The sequence below is a fragment of the Tasmannia lanceolata genome, unplaced genomic scaffold, assembly GCF_043159265.1.
Source record: "Tasmannia lanceolata isolate RefF3 unplaced genomic scaffold, GAP_Taslan_0.1 ptg000090l, whole genome shotgun sequence".
NCBI lineage: Eukaryota > Viridiplantae > Streptophyta > Magnoliopsida > Canellales > Winteraceae > Tasmannia > Tasmannia lanceolata.
This window is the reverse complement of record NW_027518767.1, coordinates 295,268-311,902: the sequence shown is the minus strand read 5'-3', so window position 1 is coordinate 311,902 and position 16,635 is coordinate 295,268. Positions and strand designations below refer to the sequence as shown.

At 39.7% G+C, this 16,635-nt stretch overlaps 1 protein-coding gene, 1 long non-coding RNA gene and 1 other non-coding gene across 4 annotated transcripts; 1 reads left to right on the top strand and 2 right to left on the bottom strand.

Annotated features, from left to right (window-relative positions):
• Nucleotides 1–72, bottom strand: TRNAQ-UUG (transfer RNA glutamine (anticodon UUG)). The gene has a single exon. It is a non-coding gene; the product is annotated as a tRNA-Gln (tRNA).
• Nucleotides 73–1,017: 945 nt separating this feature from the next.
• LOC143865542 (uncharacterized) lies at nucleotides 1,018–12,431 on the top strand. The gene is made up of 2 exons (XR_013241918.1): nucleotides 1,018–1,456; nucleotides 12,220–12,431. It is a non-coding gene; the product is annotated as an uncharacterized LOC143865542 (long non-coding RNA).
• LOC143865539 (uncharacterized) lies at nucleotides 1,282–15,283 on the bottom strand. 2 transcript variants are annotated; one of them, XM_077375858.1, is made up of 3 exons: nucleotides 14,544–15,283; nucleotides 6,138–6,578; nucleotides 1,282–1,881 (listed from the first exon to the last, which is right to left on the bottom strand). In XM_077375858.1, the coding sequence occupies exons 1-3, from the start codon at nucleotides 15,070–15,072 to the stop codon at nucleotides 1,682–1,684; spliced, it is 1,170 nt and encodes a 389-aa protein (XP_077231973.1). In that variant the 5' UTR covers nucleotides 15,073–15,283; the 3' UTR covers nucleotides 1,282–1,681. The 2 variants fall into 2 exon arrangements, with proteins under 2 accessions (XP_077231973.1, XP_077231972.1); XM_077375857.1 differs by lacking the exon at nucleotides 1,282–1,881 and adding an exon at nucleotides 3,701–4,186 and having other exon boundaries at nucleotides 14,544–15,280.
• Between the last annotated feature and the right edge of the window lie 1,352 nt (nucleotides 15,284–16,635).

Below are 16,635 nucleotides of genomic sequence, written 5' to 3'. Positions count from 1 at the left end.
AGGTCCTACCGGGATTCGAACCCAGGTCGCTGGATTCAAAGTCCAGAGTGCTAACCACTACACCATAGAACCTTTTTTTGTTTAATTTAAAATTAATATATAATAATATTATCAAACTGACAAAAAAACGCAACCTAAATTATTTTGTACACATGGGGAGGGTGTCCACGAGGAGATTCAGTGGCGTATAAAACCCTGTGATTTGGTCTTCAGGCTTATGCTCATCATAATATTTGCTAAGAAGCCTGTGACGAAGGTGACCAAATTATCTTTTTAGTCATTTCCTCAATTCCATGATCTTCCAAGGGCAAAGGAATTATTGTTCCCATTCTATGTAGATGGTTGTGATAAAAAATCATAGTTTTAAAACTCCCCCGTCGACTCCCTTTTACCTTGGCCGCGTTCCGCATTTTGCCTTAACCCAGTCCGCAGGGAGTCACTCCTATTTGTCTTTGCATTGGATTATAGTTGGATTTTAATTAGAGCAAGTGTTTTGTCCTGGACCGTGAGTTATGTAGATGAGCTATGTATTTGGGGTATGGGGTAGCAGTTTTTTGGACCTTTTGCTGCTTATGTATTGCATTGGGAGGGACTCATCCAGCGTAATGAAATTCATATTCAGTTCTTTTATTTTATTTTATTTGATAGGTAAGCTAGGGTTTGACAGGGACCCCTACCTGGGAGGGACTCATCCAGCGTAATGAAATTCATATTCAGTTCTTTTATTTTATTTTATTTGATAGGTAAGCTAGGGTTTGACGGGGACCCCTACCGGTTTATTAAAATGAGAATGATGATATAATCAGCATACAAACTCAAACCCTATCACAAGAATAGAAATACAAACCAAGAGAACAACGACAAGACCTATCCTTAGAAGCGGTATCTAAGGAAAGATAACGAAAGCTCCTAATAACCAAGTGCATCTATCACATCTATCATTTACTTTTCAATTTTTTTTTACAAAAAGTCTTCCTGAAATCTGTCACTGAAAGAGTATATACTTTTTGATTCGATCCTTTGCTTTTCCTAACTTTACGCCATCCCTATAAGGCATACTTGATACTACCAGGATAGCCCCTGCATCTATGGATTGTTGCATATTAATATCATAAAAGTTAGGATTAGGGTTCATCGCTAAGCTCGAATCATTGTCGAAGGTGGCCACGATAAAGAGATGGTGGTTTTATGAGATACGATTTTGTTCTTCATGGGTACACCAAGCCAGGGTTTATTTTATCATTGGATAGGCTTGCTATCATCTGTTCATGTCAAGAAAACAGGCCCCAATGGGTACAAGCAGAAGCAGGTTCTGTCGTGCATCTTTGTAATTTCCACCGCAAGTTCTGTCATGCATCAAAAATAGTTTGAACGTTTCGGAATCTTTAATGAAGATTCACGAAGCTCTTCATCATCAACAATGGAGATTCACAAAGCTAATCATAATTCACCTAAGGTGAATTTTCTTTCATATAGTTTTCTTTATATCAAGTGAAATTTCTTTCAATTGATTTTTTTCATTTTTATCATAATTCTCCTAATTCAATTAACAAATTTCTATTCTATGTACGCAAACATCAAGTGATGTAACCTTCGCCTTCTGCAAATCCTTAAGGGCCACCATGATAAGCAAAAGGCATTTTTTCCAACAGAAACGATAGCTCCTGTGTCACCCAATCAGCTAGGTAGCAGCTTTGCATGATTCGAGCATGTCCGAAGGTGCTTCAGAACATTCATTGGAGGTCAGTAATGGATCTCCACCTGTGTGAGGGAGATACGAGTATGCAAGCACTGAAGCCCCAACTGCAATTGACATCCCAACAGAACTCCATATCCATCTATGCCTCATCTTCCTCCTCTGATGTTGCTGGCGTGATATCTCTGTGTCACAGCAAAATGCATGTAAGAAAACCATAGCAAGGAACCGATTAAAAATAAAGAAATTGGCAGGAGCTAACATTTCACAACACTTATCAAAGTTCTGCTTCTTCCTATCCAACTGCTCTCTCTTATTGTAGCTGATGGATAAAAGCAGGCTCATTGATTCTCTGCCCTTCTTCCTCTCTCTTTTGCCAGTTTCTTTCATTCTACACTGGTTGATGGTCACAATGACTTTCACTGTCCCAGGACATCCTTCGAGAGATCAACCATGGCCAATAGAAACCCTCACTAGGCTTCAGTAGTTTAACTCTATTGTATCATTTTAAAAAAAGCAAACAGAACAAACGGAATTTATATCCAAAGAAAGCACTAATAGCAGTTCAATGAAGAACAGCATGGGACCTGATGCCCCTGCATCAACACAATAGTACCCAGAAACAATAATAAATCCAGCATTTTTTGAGAAACCAAAAGGTCAAGCCTTCGTCCTTCAACCAAAAAGTCAAGCCTTCGTCCCTGACTGATTCCTATAGAGCTACCCAAAAATCCTATCAGTGATCTATTTAGTAGAAGTGATTGCTGAAATGCAAGCTGTTATCCATTACCTCCATTTAGCGCAAAAACTCATCTTGCACAAAAATCAATAAACCCAACTCTATTGGGTCATTGTGAGTCAAGTCCTCCACATCCACCCACCGGCGCACACACAAAGGCATGAATAGTTTTTAACTAGTAGTTATCCAAATGAATGCTAGTTTTAACCAAGGAAGCAGAAATCTCTACTCATAATGGGGAATCTCGATTCCCCGAAAATCGATTCGGAAACGGAAATCTTCTCGATTCCCCCGATTTGTGGGAATCCCGTTTCGGAAACGTGGGAAACGCAATTCCCACTCTATGGGAAATTCGATTCCCACTCTATGGGAAGCGTGTTCCCTATCTACCCTCCTTGTCTCCTGCTAGTCCTCTTCTATTCCTCTTCTTAGTATTTACATGTAAAGTCATTTAAGTACTTAAGATTTACATGTAAATAAGGGAATAACCCCCCATTTGAATCTATTAAAAATGATTTCAAGACTCAAATCTAAAAGGAAAAAATGTCAACTTTCCAGTTCTAGTACAAAATTCAAAAAAACGGGTCGGGTCAAAATTTCAACTTCCAAACGATGGGGTATTTTTCCAATTTTAAAAATTCATAAATTCTATCTTGTCCAAATATTATTAAATCTCAAAAGTCCGGTAAAAAGAAATATCATAATTTGGTTTCTAAAAAAATTTCTTCTTGCCAGGCACCGGTCAACGCACTGGTCAACACGGACATTTCAGCTGATCGTGATTTTCCTTTAAGTAAATGTTGGATCTTTTAATAAAAAATATTTTTTAAAATATTTGGTTCATATAATTATTTCTTACTTATTTTTAGTTTTTTTTTTTTTTTATATTTAACTATTAAAAAAAATTCTCCGATCCTTCACGCTTCCCTCCTGAGAGCGTTCGCTTCCCGCTTCCCACTTTCACTTCTGGCAACCTTGGTTTTAACAGTTGGATATGCTGATCAAATTGAGCCTCCTTGACTGATTCCCATAAAGCCACCAAAAAATCCTTTCGGTGATCCATTTAGTAGAAGTGATCGCTGAAATGCAAGCTGTTATGCATTACCTCCATTTAGCGCCAAAACTCATCTTGCACAAAAATCAACAAAAACCAACTCTATTGGGTCATTGTGAGTCAAGTACTCCACATCCACCCACCGGCGCATACACAAAGTTATGCATAGTTTTTAACTAGTTTTAACAGTTGGATATGCTGATCAAATTTTCAGATGAAGATTAAAATTCAGATGCTCATCACCATCACAATGAAGATTCACAAAGCTAATCGGTGAATTTTCTTTCGTATAGTTTTCCTTATATCAAGTGAAATTTCTTTCAATTGATTTTTTCATTTTTATAATAATTCTCCTAATTCAATTAACAAATTTCTATTCTATGTACGCAAACATCAAGTGATGTAACCTTCGCCTTCTGCAAATCCTTAAGGGCCACCATGATAAGCAAAAGGCATTTTTTCCAACAGAAACGATAGCTCCTGCGTCACCCAATCAGCTAGGTAGCAGCTTTGCATGATTCGAGCATGTCCGAAGGTGCTTCAGAACATTCATTGGAGGTCAGTAATGGATCTCCACCTGTGTGAGGGAGATACGAGTATGCAAGCACTGAAGCCCCAACTGCAATTGACATCCCAACAGAACTCCATATCCATCTATGCCTCATCTTCCTCCTCTGACGTTGCTGGCGTGATATCTCTGTGTCACAGCAAAATGCATGTAAGAAAACCATAGCAAGGAACCGATTAAAAATAAAGAAATTGGCAGGAGCTAACATTTCACAACACTCATCAAAGTTCTGCTTCTTCCTATCCAACTGCTCTCTCTTATTGTAGCTGATGGATAAAAGCAGGCTCATTGATTCTCTGCCCTTCTTCCTCTCTCTTTTGCCAGTTTCTTTCATTCTACACTGGTTGATGGTCACAATGACTTTCACTGTCCCAGGACATCCTTCGAGAGATCAACCATGGCCAATAGAAACCCTCACTAGGGTTCAGTAGTTTAACTCTATTGTATCATTTTAAAAAAAGCAAACAGAACAAACGGAATTTATATCCAAAGAAAGCACTAATAGCAGTTCAATGAAGAACAGCATGGGACCTGATGCCCCTGCATCAACACAATAGTACCCAGAAACAATAATAAATCCAGCATTTTTTGAGAAACCAAAAGGTCAAGCCTTCGTCCTTCAACCAAAAAGTCAAGCCTTCGTCCCTGACTGATTCCCATAGAGCTACCCAAAAATCCTATCAGTGATCTATTTAGTAGAAGTGATCGCTGAAATGCAAGCTGTTATCCATTACCTCCATTTAGCACAAAAACTCATCTTGCACAAAAATCAATAAACCCAACTCTATTGGGTCATTGTGATTCAAGTCCTCCACATCCATCCACCGGCGCACGCACAAAGGCATGCATAGTTTTTAACTAGTAGTTCTCCAAATGAATGCTAGTTTTAACCAAGGAAGCAGAAATCTCTACTCATAATGGGGAATCTCGATTCCCCGAAAATCGATTCGGAAACGGAAATCTTCTCGATTCCCCCGATTTTTGGGAATCCCGTTTCGGAAACTTGGGAAACGCAATTCCCACTCTATGGGAAGCGTGTTCCCTATCTATCCTCTTTGTCTCCTGCTAGTCCTCTTCTCTTCCTCTTCTTAGTATTTACATGTAAAGTCATTTAAGTACTTAAGATTTACATGTAAATAAGGGAATAACCCCCCATTTGAATCTATTAAAAATGATTTCAAGACTCAAATCTAAAAGGAAAAAAAGTCAACTTTCCAGTTCTAGTACAAAATTCAAAAAAACGGGTCGGGTCAAAATCTCAACTTCCAAACGATGGGGTATTTTTCCAATTTTAAAAATTCATAAATTCTATCTTGTCCAAATATTATTAAATCTCAAAAGTCCGGCAAAAAGAAATATCATAATTTGGTTTCTAAAAAAATTTCTTCTTGCCAGGCACCGGTCAACGCACTGGTCAACACGGACATTTCAGCTGATCGTGATTTTCCTTTAAGTAAATGTTGGATCTTTTAATAAAAAGTATTTTTTTAAATATTTGGTTCATATAATTATTTCTTACTTATTTTTAGTAATTTTTTTTTTTTTTTTTATATTTAACTATTAAAAAAAATTCTCCGACCCTTCACGCTTCCCTCCTGAGAGGGTTCACTTTCCGCTTCCCACTTTCGCTTCTGGCAACCTTGGTTTTAACAGTTGGATATGCTGATCAAATTGAGCCTCCTTGACTGATTCCCATAAAGCCACCAAAAAATCCTTTCGGGGATCCATTTAGTAGAAGTGATCGCTGAAATGCAAGCTGTTATGCATTACCTCCATTTAGCGCCAAAACTCATCTTGCACAAAAATCAACAAAAACCAACTCTATTGGGTCATTGTGAGTCGAGTACTCCACATCCACCCACCGGCGCATACACAAAGTTATGCATAGTTTTTAACTAGTTTTAACAGTTGGATATGCTGATCAAATTTTCTTTGTTACAATGCCACAAGGCATAGATATTTGCTGTCAAAACTAAATTATTTCTGAATGGTGCTGTCTAAACCCATATTAAATTATGTTGCACACCGGATTAGGCAGAATCAAGAAAACTACGTCAAATGCAAGAGAGAAAAACCATACCTATAATTTTCTGATTCCTTTGGGACATCTCGTGGTTCACAGCTTCACGGTACTGTAGTTTATCTCGCAGACGGCCAATTTCATGGTTCTTAGAGTCAATGATTGCCTCTGCAGCTGCTTCTGCTTCAGCCCGAGCCTGACCCCTACCAACAGCTTCAGAAACAAACCTTGTAACCGCAACTTCCAGACATAACCGCTCTGCTGACTCTATCTCAAGCTGCATATTTTCAGCATTGGAGGCCACAGGAAATGATAGCCCAACCTGAGATAAATGTTCGACGATCCTCTGCCGATGTCTATGCATGTCATAAAGAGCTTTCTCTGCTTTCTTCCTCCTCTCAATCTCCTCAAACAGATTGATCCGTGCACCACGCAATTCAGCATCAAGGTTTGAGATGGATGACGGTGATGCTAGTGAAGATGAACCATCAGAGAAAAATTCTGCATATGCATAAGTGGTAAGTTAGGGAGATCCCATATTAAGCTTTTTTCCAGTGTAAAAATTGATATATTAAGTGGTTTAGGATAAGTACATACATGTTTAAGTGTTCAAAGATATACATATTTAATAACGTAGAACTGAATACAAATAATCAAAGTCAAAACAAAAAAATGGGCTAAAGAAACGAATGACAGAACATGAACTCATCCTTTCACCACAGCCTTCACAAAAGACTTTCTCTTTTTTGAACAGTAACTTCCATCTATTCACAAGGGCCAATGGCTAAAGACCAAGATGCTCTAGTTACAAAGAAAAACAGAAAAAAAAAAAAAAAAACAATAAAAACAAAATCTGAATACAAAACCCTTAAGGCGAGATGAAATAAAAAAATCTCCAAATGTGGTCTGTAAATATCCTCCCTAGCTAGACGATCCGCCTCCTCCTACAGGGGGGTTGAAAAAATCATCTCCCCAACAAAAGCCCATCTGATGATTCCTTTATCGTCTCTAAGCAATCCCCTCACTCATGCTGGACCTGGATTTCCAATGTTGGAACCGTCAAAGTTAAGCTTGACTTTACTATGAGGGTGGGAGAGGGGAAGGGGGAGGGGAATCCTACTCGGAGCTGTAGTGCTCTTAACTAGAGCATCGTTGCAGACTTCTAACCATGTAAGATGAATGGTAGTCTCCAAAATACATTTGAAACAGGGAAAGGATATTCGCCCATTGGACTAGCATCGACAAGATATGTGGATATAAGATGGATGCACATTTTGCCTCTCCTTTGAAAAACCGTATATTCCTTTCGAAATTGCCCAACACACCACAAGAGAAGTCAACAACCACAACACCCTGCCTCCCAGGAGACCAGGGAACAAAACCCTAGCTCTCATAGAGATCTGATAGGTCGCTTGTGAATGCCCATGAAATAAGAAACAACAAAATATCGCTAGCTAACCCGCAATGAATAAAGATGTGATCAACCGATTCCCCAATTCACCGGCCTGTAGACACAAAGCACATGGCCCACTATGATAATCCTTCGTGTCCGTACATGGTTGACTGTCATAATCTTGTTAAGGGTGGTCATCTAGCTAAAAGTACACACTCTGGTTGGAGATGGGATCTTCCAAATTCTCCCAAGTCCCAACTGACGTGGAAGGCAGAACTGGTTGAAGGTGGGCATAGAAAGAACGAACCGAAAAGACTATCTTTTGCCCGAAGCCAGATCCACTTATATAACATAGCCCTGCGAATATATATTGAATCTAGAGTCTCCATAAGCAGTGATACTCTATCTATTTCTCTGGCGAACAAGTTTCTGCAGAAGTTAATTTTTAATTAATCATTCCATATGGCCTTAAAAAAGAGTCTTCAACACTAAGATCCTTACTAGAGGCAATAGCAAATAAAATGAAAATTATCATTTTCAAAGGTCATGCCAGAAATGCACCCGATCTCCTTCGGAAACCCTATATTGGCTCCGCTGAAACAGATCTTTTAGTCTCAAGATGTCCCTCCAAATAATTGCCACTCTATTCTTGTATAAGTCTAGAGAATTCCAACTGATGAAACTTGCCCCATATTTTGCGTTTATCGCCTTGTGCCACAAAGAACTTCTTTCCTCCCTAAAGCTCCACAACCATTTCACCAGGAGAACGGGAGAAACCTTTGCCCCAAGCCTTCTTTCTTTTGCAAAGATCTTCCCATTTTACTAAGTGAAAATTCCTATTTTCTTCTGAATCGGCCCACAAGAAATTACGTTGAAGTGGTTCTATGTGGCTGATTACCCCAAAGTTAAAATGTTTAATAAGACCACCTTGATCAAAGTTACTCTGCCATATAGTGACAGGAGACCTCTCTCCCATGAGGATAATTTGCCTTCCATTTTTTATACCGATCCCAGAGTTTTTTCTCGGGCCTTCCGCTGCACAAAGGAAGGCCCAAGTACCTTCCAGGACAATGACTTATTCGCACCAAAGCATTGCTGCAAAGGAATTTAATTCTTCTTCATTTTAAATGACCCACATCATAGGTGATTTGCCGAAGTTTGTTCTCTAGCCCATAATTACCTCAGAAGACCAAAGAACAACTTTAAAATTCTTGATTTCATCCATCTCTATAGTGCTAAGTAGCAGGGTGTCATCCGCATATTGGAGGCCAGAAATCACTATCAAAGGGCTAACCAATCTAAAACCCTCTATTAAGCCGTTCCTCTTGCATATGTCTAGCATCCTGCTTAGAGTGTCGACCACGAGTGTGAATAGGATAGATGACAAAGGGTCACCTGGCATTGACTCCTTGAAGAAACAAAAAACTCATGAGGAGATCCATTGATCAAGATGGAGAACCAAGCTGATGATAAACACCTATAACCTATTGATCCATTCGTGTCATCTTCATCGAATCCCATTCTACCCATCACATAATCTACATAATCCCATTGAAGGTTTTAAATTTCGGTTTCGGCTACAATTTCGGTCTTCACTGAAACCGAAATTTCAGTCGAAATTCTGTAGAAGCTAACGAAATGTCGGATTTTTCTGAAATTTCGCTAATTTCAGCTGAAATTCTGTAAAGAAATAGAAATTTATATTTTATTGAAATTTCGACTGAAATTTCTTCGACCGAAATTTCAACCGAAATTTCAGCCGAAATTTGTTACGTTTCGGGGATTTTGGTTTCCGAACGTTTCAGTTTCGGTGTTGACCGAAATCCGAAATTTCGGATGATCGAAATTTAAAACCTTGATCCCATTTCACTCGGCATTTTCCATGTGTAGCTTACAAATATGAACTGCCTCCCCTGGATGAATGCACTTTGGCTTTCTAAAACTACACTTCTTAAGATTCCCTTTAGGCGATAAGCTAAAACCTTTGCCGGCAACTTGTAAATAGAGCGTACCATACTAATAGGAAAGAAATCCAAAATATGAACTACCTCATCCTTCTTAGGGATTACCGGATTAGAGCTATGAAGGTGTCCCACGTGCTTCTTTTCAGCTCTAATCCACTATGAAAGGCCTCTAAGAAAAGAATCAAATCATCTTTCATCTTGTCCCAACAATGTTGGAGGAAGACGATACATAATCCGTCTAGACTTGGGGCTTTATCCCCTTTCAAAGAAAAAAGTGCCTTCTTGATTTCTTCTTCGTTGAAGTTTGCTTCTAGACAACCATCATCCCTCTGTTCAAGCAGGTCAAAATTAATCCCCTCCGGAACCAGGCAGCAAGAGCCTTCCGAGATGTAGAACCCAACCACCTCTTTAATTATTCCATCCTCAATATTGAACACGGGCTCCCCTATGAGAAACGAGCTAATTCTATTTCCCCCATTTCCGGCACTAGCAATCCCGTAAAAATAAGTTGTGTTTTTATCGCCCTCTTTCAACTACGTCACTCTTAATCTTTGCTTCCACAAAAAAACTATTCTTGAAGAACTGCCATGTTAGGGCATGTTCGGCAACCATCTATTTACGGGATTCTCCCCTTTTTAGGTGTGTGGAATGAGAAACACAAAAAAATCTCAAAACTCTTGTTCGGTAACTTAGCCCACTAAGGCCCGTTTGGCCGTTTCTAAACTTTAATCTACTTTTTAGCTAAAAAGTTGGATTCGCTTCCGAGATTCTCATGAATCCGTTTCTCGCTCATTTAAATAGGCGAGAATGAGAAGCCTTGTCGAACACGCCCTTATATTCTTGAAGAACTGCCATGTTATATTTTTTCAAAAATCTATCTCTCTTTTTGTCTTCTGAATAGTTCCATCTTCTTTTCTGTCAAGGTCCATTAAAGCATAGCGAAGTTCCTCATTCGGTTTTCTAGGCAAGCTACTCTCCTCACTATACCATCTGTTGAATTTGTTTTTTGCGAATCTCAGCTTTTACCCTAGTTTGACATCAGTAGGACCTTCAGTATCTGCCTCTCTCCACCAGTCCTCTAATTGTCTTTTCAATCCGGGATCTTCTAACCACGCAATCTAAAAGCAAGCTGAAATACCCCAAATACCCCCTAAATAAAATTTGTCCCCCTCTATGAAAGAGGGGCGTTTTTGTCCTAAAGAATACGTATTAGATTAGGGCTCTTTTAGAAGCTTATAAATACAACTTTAAGAGCTTTGGGAGACTAATCAAACTCTAAGACTCATTTCTGCAGCCCGAGAGAGAGATTCTCGTGTGGAAGGAGGAGGAGATCAACAGCTCGGCTTGGAATATGTGAATCGAGGTAAGATCCGCACCCTAAATCGATCTCTGGAAGTTAAAGAACCATAAAAGAGGTAGAAGCATGTTTGGGAAATATGAATCGATAGTTTAATCGCATTCTAGGTTGATTCCATGATCGAACTCGGGTTCCTTGGAGGTTCGCTTTGTATTAGAATCCCTAACGAACTCAAAATCGAATCGTTTTCGCCATGGAAACCGAGATCTTATGACCTAGACCTAAAACTTAAGGACAAGGCTTAGGTCTTCGTTGATCGAGTATTGGTGCGTGAGTTTGGATTTGATGGAATCCTATGGCAGACGGAGTCTGTCTATCGGATCCACCCCAGTGCAAATCGAAGACAAGACGAGGGAGATATGATTTTGCAAAGTTTATGCGAAATCGGGTAGAAGTTGGATTTCTCGCGGAAAACCCAGCCCGCGATTCGGAAGCCCGAATGAAGGTATTCGGATGCCCGAGTCAAATGCCTGAACGCATAAGGGTAGGAAACCCGAGAGTCAGATTTTCTTCGGAAGTTATCAGATTCGCACGAAGGGTCTTCTGAAGAGGCGCTCGGACGCCCGAAAGACTTGGTCGGGCGTCCGAACCCGGCAAATTTTGAAGATTTTTTAAAGGAGTTTTGGGACTTCATGATAAATGTTTGGGCTTACTCGTGGGACCCTTATGGATGGGATGGGATTTCATCCCTATGACACCTTTATTGACTAAGATTGATTTGAAACCTTATTTAGAGTGATTATTAATGATGAATTACATATGTATATCGATTTTAGGGAATTGAAGCAATGCTTTGGATCATTCTTTGAACTTCGAATTCGAGGTGACTAATAAGGGACTATTCTGATGGGTTATTTCCAAACCCTTTTTTATGACATTCTTACTTGTTCACATACTTTATTGCTTTATAGCCATATCAGATTATTGATAACTGCAATCCTTTCAATTATTTTAACCATGATAATTCCTATTGATTGAGACTACAACCCCAGTATTGAATCTTTTGATTCATATGCTATTGAATATTGAACTCTCTTTGAATTTATTGAATCAGCCTTTCTTGGGAAGCTAAGTTTACTTCTGGACCCTTCGTCAATGGGGAATGTATAATACGTTGGTTGATAGATACCTACTGGCCAGTACTGAATTACCTGTTGATTATAGACAGCGATCGAAACAATAAACAAAGCTAATATCGAATCCCAAGACTTATGAATTATTGATATCGATACCCACATCGAACACCAAATTGAATGTTTGCCTCACTTCTGATTTTGATATCTCGGTTGAATTACCATTTAATTTCCCAATTGAATGCCTTATTGATTATTCATTATCTTAGTCTTTGATGTTGTATCTGTATCTGTTAGCATAGCTTCTTATTACATCGCATGAGCGCGTTAGCTCACCTTTATTAACCATTTTCAGATCCCGAGGCGTGATTCTGCTCGCGTTTGGAGAGATGTATGAGATTGATTGACGATCGAGTAATTTACTTTACTTTATTTAGTTATTCGTGAGTATTTGTTAGTTTTGACTCATTTACATTATTTCTTTAGTTTGGGTTGTGATGAGAGATTGATATTGATGTAATCGACTGGACAATTGTCTAATGGAATAATATTACTTAGCTTTAGTTATTCGGGCATAATTCTGTGATATCGAAGAATGCTTTGCACGCTTGTGGAGTTTACTTTACAGGCATGTAGCACTGTTACGTTCCAAGCTATTAACGTAGTTTGGGGCATGACACAAGTATAACCGGAGCCCAAAGTTTCGCTCTAGATTCAAGCAGAATCGGGCAACGGTCAGATATTGGCTTAGGAAAGGCTGATTGGTAAGAGTTTGGATGGTGTGAGATCCACTAGGAGCAAAGCAGGAAGCGATCTAAACTGCTTCTATTCTGATTCTTGGCCAAGTAAAGTTAGATCCTGAGAGCGGGTGATCCAAAAGCTCATTTCTGTTAACAAAATTCAAAAACTCCACCATAATGGAAGAAATTCTAGCACACCTCTATCTACAAAAAACCTGGTTACGTTGAAATCTCCGCCAATACAAAAAGGGTCTCCCCACCGGTTTCTCACCATGTCTAGTCCTGCCCATAATTGATTGCGATCTACCACTCTACTGGGTTTTACACCACAGTGGTCCACAAAGTCCGATATGAAATGTTCCTGAGAACCACCAAAATAGAGAATTCCCCAATGAATTCCTCCGTTAGTGAAAATTGCATCCCGACCCAAGCTAGCGAACAACCTCCAGCAGTTCCTATCATATGGCAAAGCTTCCTCTGCAGCCGAAACCCTTGAGAGTGGACCTGGCGATCCCTTGCAACTTTGTTTCTTGGAGAGTAAATATGATAGGTTTGTAAAACTTTAAAATTTCTTTCACACGGGTCATTTTCTTCAAGGAGCCCAAACCCTTCTCACAGTGTCTAATGACTCTAGTTCCCCCCATAATGTTTTCATTTTTTTCCTTTTAACAAAAACTTTCAAACAAGGTTTAAATAACAGTCGATCTTTACCACCCAAAATCAAGGCTGCCTATGGAGGTCTCAGGTGGATAATAAATCATTGGCTAGTTAGGTACCATTTTTTATACAAAAATGATCATGATGGTTCTCCGTGGCTTGAATCACACGATCATCAATCCTCCTTCCTTATGGATTTTCCACATCCACATTTGGAACATTGACGATTGTGAGTGTGCATCTTCCAACAAATAATAAATGTCTCATTTCTTGGTGAGTACTTTGTCACATATTTGAGGGAACAACTACAAAAGGATGACAAATGAACCATACTATTAGAAAACTAGATAATTATTAGCATCAAGGAATGTTGGAAGTGTTATGAACGACTTGGGACCCAACAATGAGTTTTCTACGCTCCCTCTATTTCAGATAACCATAGTTCAGTGATTTTTCTCTTTCCAGAACATCTATTCCACTTCTACTCCGTCTGTTTTACTACCTCTACCACCATCCCAACAAACACACATGTCACCCACCGTCAGCAAACACTAATCAGTGTAGATGCCTTTCAGCGTGCCGATTTATAAAACATCAGTGTTGCAAACCAGTATCCTTTATTAACTGCACATTTTTTCAAACCATTAATCTGCAAGACTTGAGCCATGGAAATTCCTGGTTTAAGAACTAATTTCAGGTTCTTGAAGTAAAACCACGACAACTTTACCTTTGGGTGGTTTGCAAAAAATCCTTCCACCCCTGGGTATCTTTAACACATCAGATTGGCTTGGTCGAGTGTGTGCCATCCATAGCTATGAATTTCGTTTTTTGACCGAAACATAACGAAATTTATAGCTAAGGTGCCATTCCAACCTGACTGACTTGTGAAAATGATGAACATAAACTAAATTGTAATAGAGAATACACTGACTAGTTTCATCATGAAGACATGGATACATGTGCCATCCCTGTGGGGCTTTGCAATATAGAGGTGTTGTTGCTATTAGACCGAACAATACATAGAACATTTTTTATCCATAATATTCCAAAGTATCAGCTTCCAACCGTGTAGATAGAATATGATCTAAGGCCACTCTCTAAGTCATCCAGGAAGGAGAATGATACAAGGAGTAAAATTAACCATACCTTACCGAAGGCATCATCAGTATAGCACAGTTGTTTTGAAGAATAAAGAAAGATATAAAACAGAAGGTAGGGAGAAGCAGAAAGAAAAAAAGAAGATATGAATGTGACAGAGAAAAGAATACTACTGCCCAATTACCTTCGGGTGCATCATAGTACTCGCCATGAGTCGTGAGGGATGAATTTTTCCAAGCGCTATGATTCAAACTCCCCTCTTCATCAATCTCATCCCCATCCAGAACACCTTCATTAACTAGCCTTTCACCGCTGCCCTCGATAATTTCAACATCTGAAAGACTCCCATCCTTATCATCATCATCATCTTCTTCTTCTTCTTCTTCTTCGAGAAATGGAACAGCAGAAAACGCGTCACCCATCAGATTCACCGTACCACCATTTTCTTCGTCTTGGATTTCGTCCGGCGCAGGTACCTCTCGAAGCTTTCGATTAACGAGATAGGGCGACGGTGAAACCGAATCCGGACAGTGAGGAATTGGCGTCGATTTGGGAGTGATGTACAGAGCAGGGGAGAAATAAATGTGGGAGGGCTTCTTCTTAGACTTGTTCCCCGCGTTGTCTCTGTTCGTCTCTTGTTTCAAAGGCAAGGAATTTCTCTCGACAGTAGGCTCCACCAAGTTCTCCAAAGCGATTCTAGAGACGGTAGGCATGGTTTTTCATTCCCTTGATAAGACCAGAGCTTCGGACAACTCCAAAGCTCGTGAGTTCCGAAACCCTAGAGATGAGAGATTGGAGAGGAAGAAAACCAAACCCTAGGTTTTTCCTCTGTTTTTCCCCGTTAAGAGGGTTTTAGATCGTTAAGTATTTATAGGTTATGACCAGCAGGGTTTTTGGATGTTCTCCTGCCCAATTTATTTTGTTATTTTTGTTATTTTTTTCATTTTGGAGGAAGACTCGACAGCTGCTCAAATTGTCTAAGCTCCCCAAAATGTCCTTATTTATTCTAATAAATTACGGAAGCACCCCGTTTTGACGTGGGCGTGGCGTCGGGGAAATGTTCCAAGTCTAGTAGAGCCGCGAACCTTCTAGCAGGTGGACTAGAAATAAGTTGAGATCACATGTTCCTTGTCCCATGCCAAACTACAGAAAGCAATGCTTAGGCCTCGATTTATAAAAACCTAAACATAGGATCATGTCTTAGGATCGTTCGATCGAGGTAGGAAGACCAAGTACACGCTCTTGTTGGCGTGTCCCATGTTCACGGCAGATCCTAACAAACTCTCTTGAGAAGACCAAGTACAACCAACTCTCTTGAGAAGACCAAGTACAAAATTTTGGGACTTTATACACCCTCTTGTTGCTTTCTTATGTGCCTACAATCATTCGTTGAGCCGCAGCCGTTGGGCATATATGGGCATTGAAAGACAACCTTCGCTCGGGTTGGGTTGAGCTTTTGCTAAATATTGAACTTTTACTAGATGCTAAAACAAGAGCTCAAAGCATCAAACCAAGTTGCATCCTTGCATTTAATTAAAATATTTTGAGTGTTTTAAGCATGTTGTTGTTTGCGTGCGAGCCATCATCACACCTCTTTGGTCAACCGTGTGCATGAGCGGGCACATCATAACCAATCTGGATCTAGCAAATTTTGGCCAATTTCAACCCAAACATCAAACCAACTAGACCTGGCAAAATGGGACCCGTACCCGCGGGTACACCCGGCCCACAGGGTACGGGTACCAATTTCATTACCTGCGAAAAAAAATACCTGCACCAACCCATACCCGTGATCCGTGGGTGGGTCTGGGTCGGGCACTGGTGCTCGCTGGTTACCCGCCATTCGGTTTTCAACTATTTATTCTTAAGGCCGAAACACTAAACAGTTAAAAATATACTATGTTGATGGCCAACAAAACAAGCAAAGCAATAGACTGTGTGGGTCTGGGTCGGGCGCTGGTGCTTGCAGGTTTACCCGTAAGTGTTAACAAATATCTATTTGGTTGTTTTTCGTGTAAGAAATGATGAAACAATGGCATCCTTTTCGATTTTTCCTAGTTCATTCAAATGTCCCAAGTTCCTGTGAATCAGTGCCATTATAGGTGACTGGTATCTTTGGTTGTACCAAAACAAACACTTGTTAAAGTAAATGAGAAATTATTCGATGAATGGGTGTATAACACATGTACTCATCATCCCATCCTTGATATTTGATCCAACAGCAGCTGACTTGTTAAGAAGCCGCTGTTGGATTAAATATCAAGGCTTGTACATCC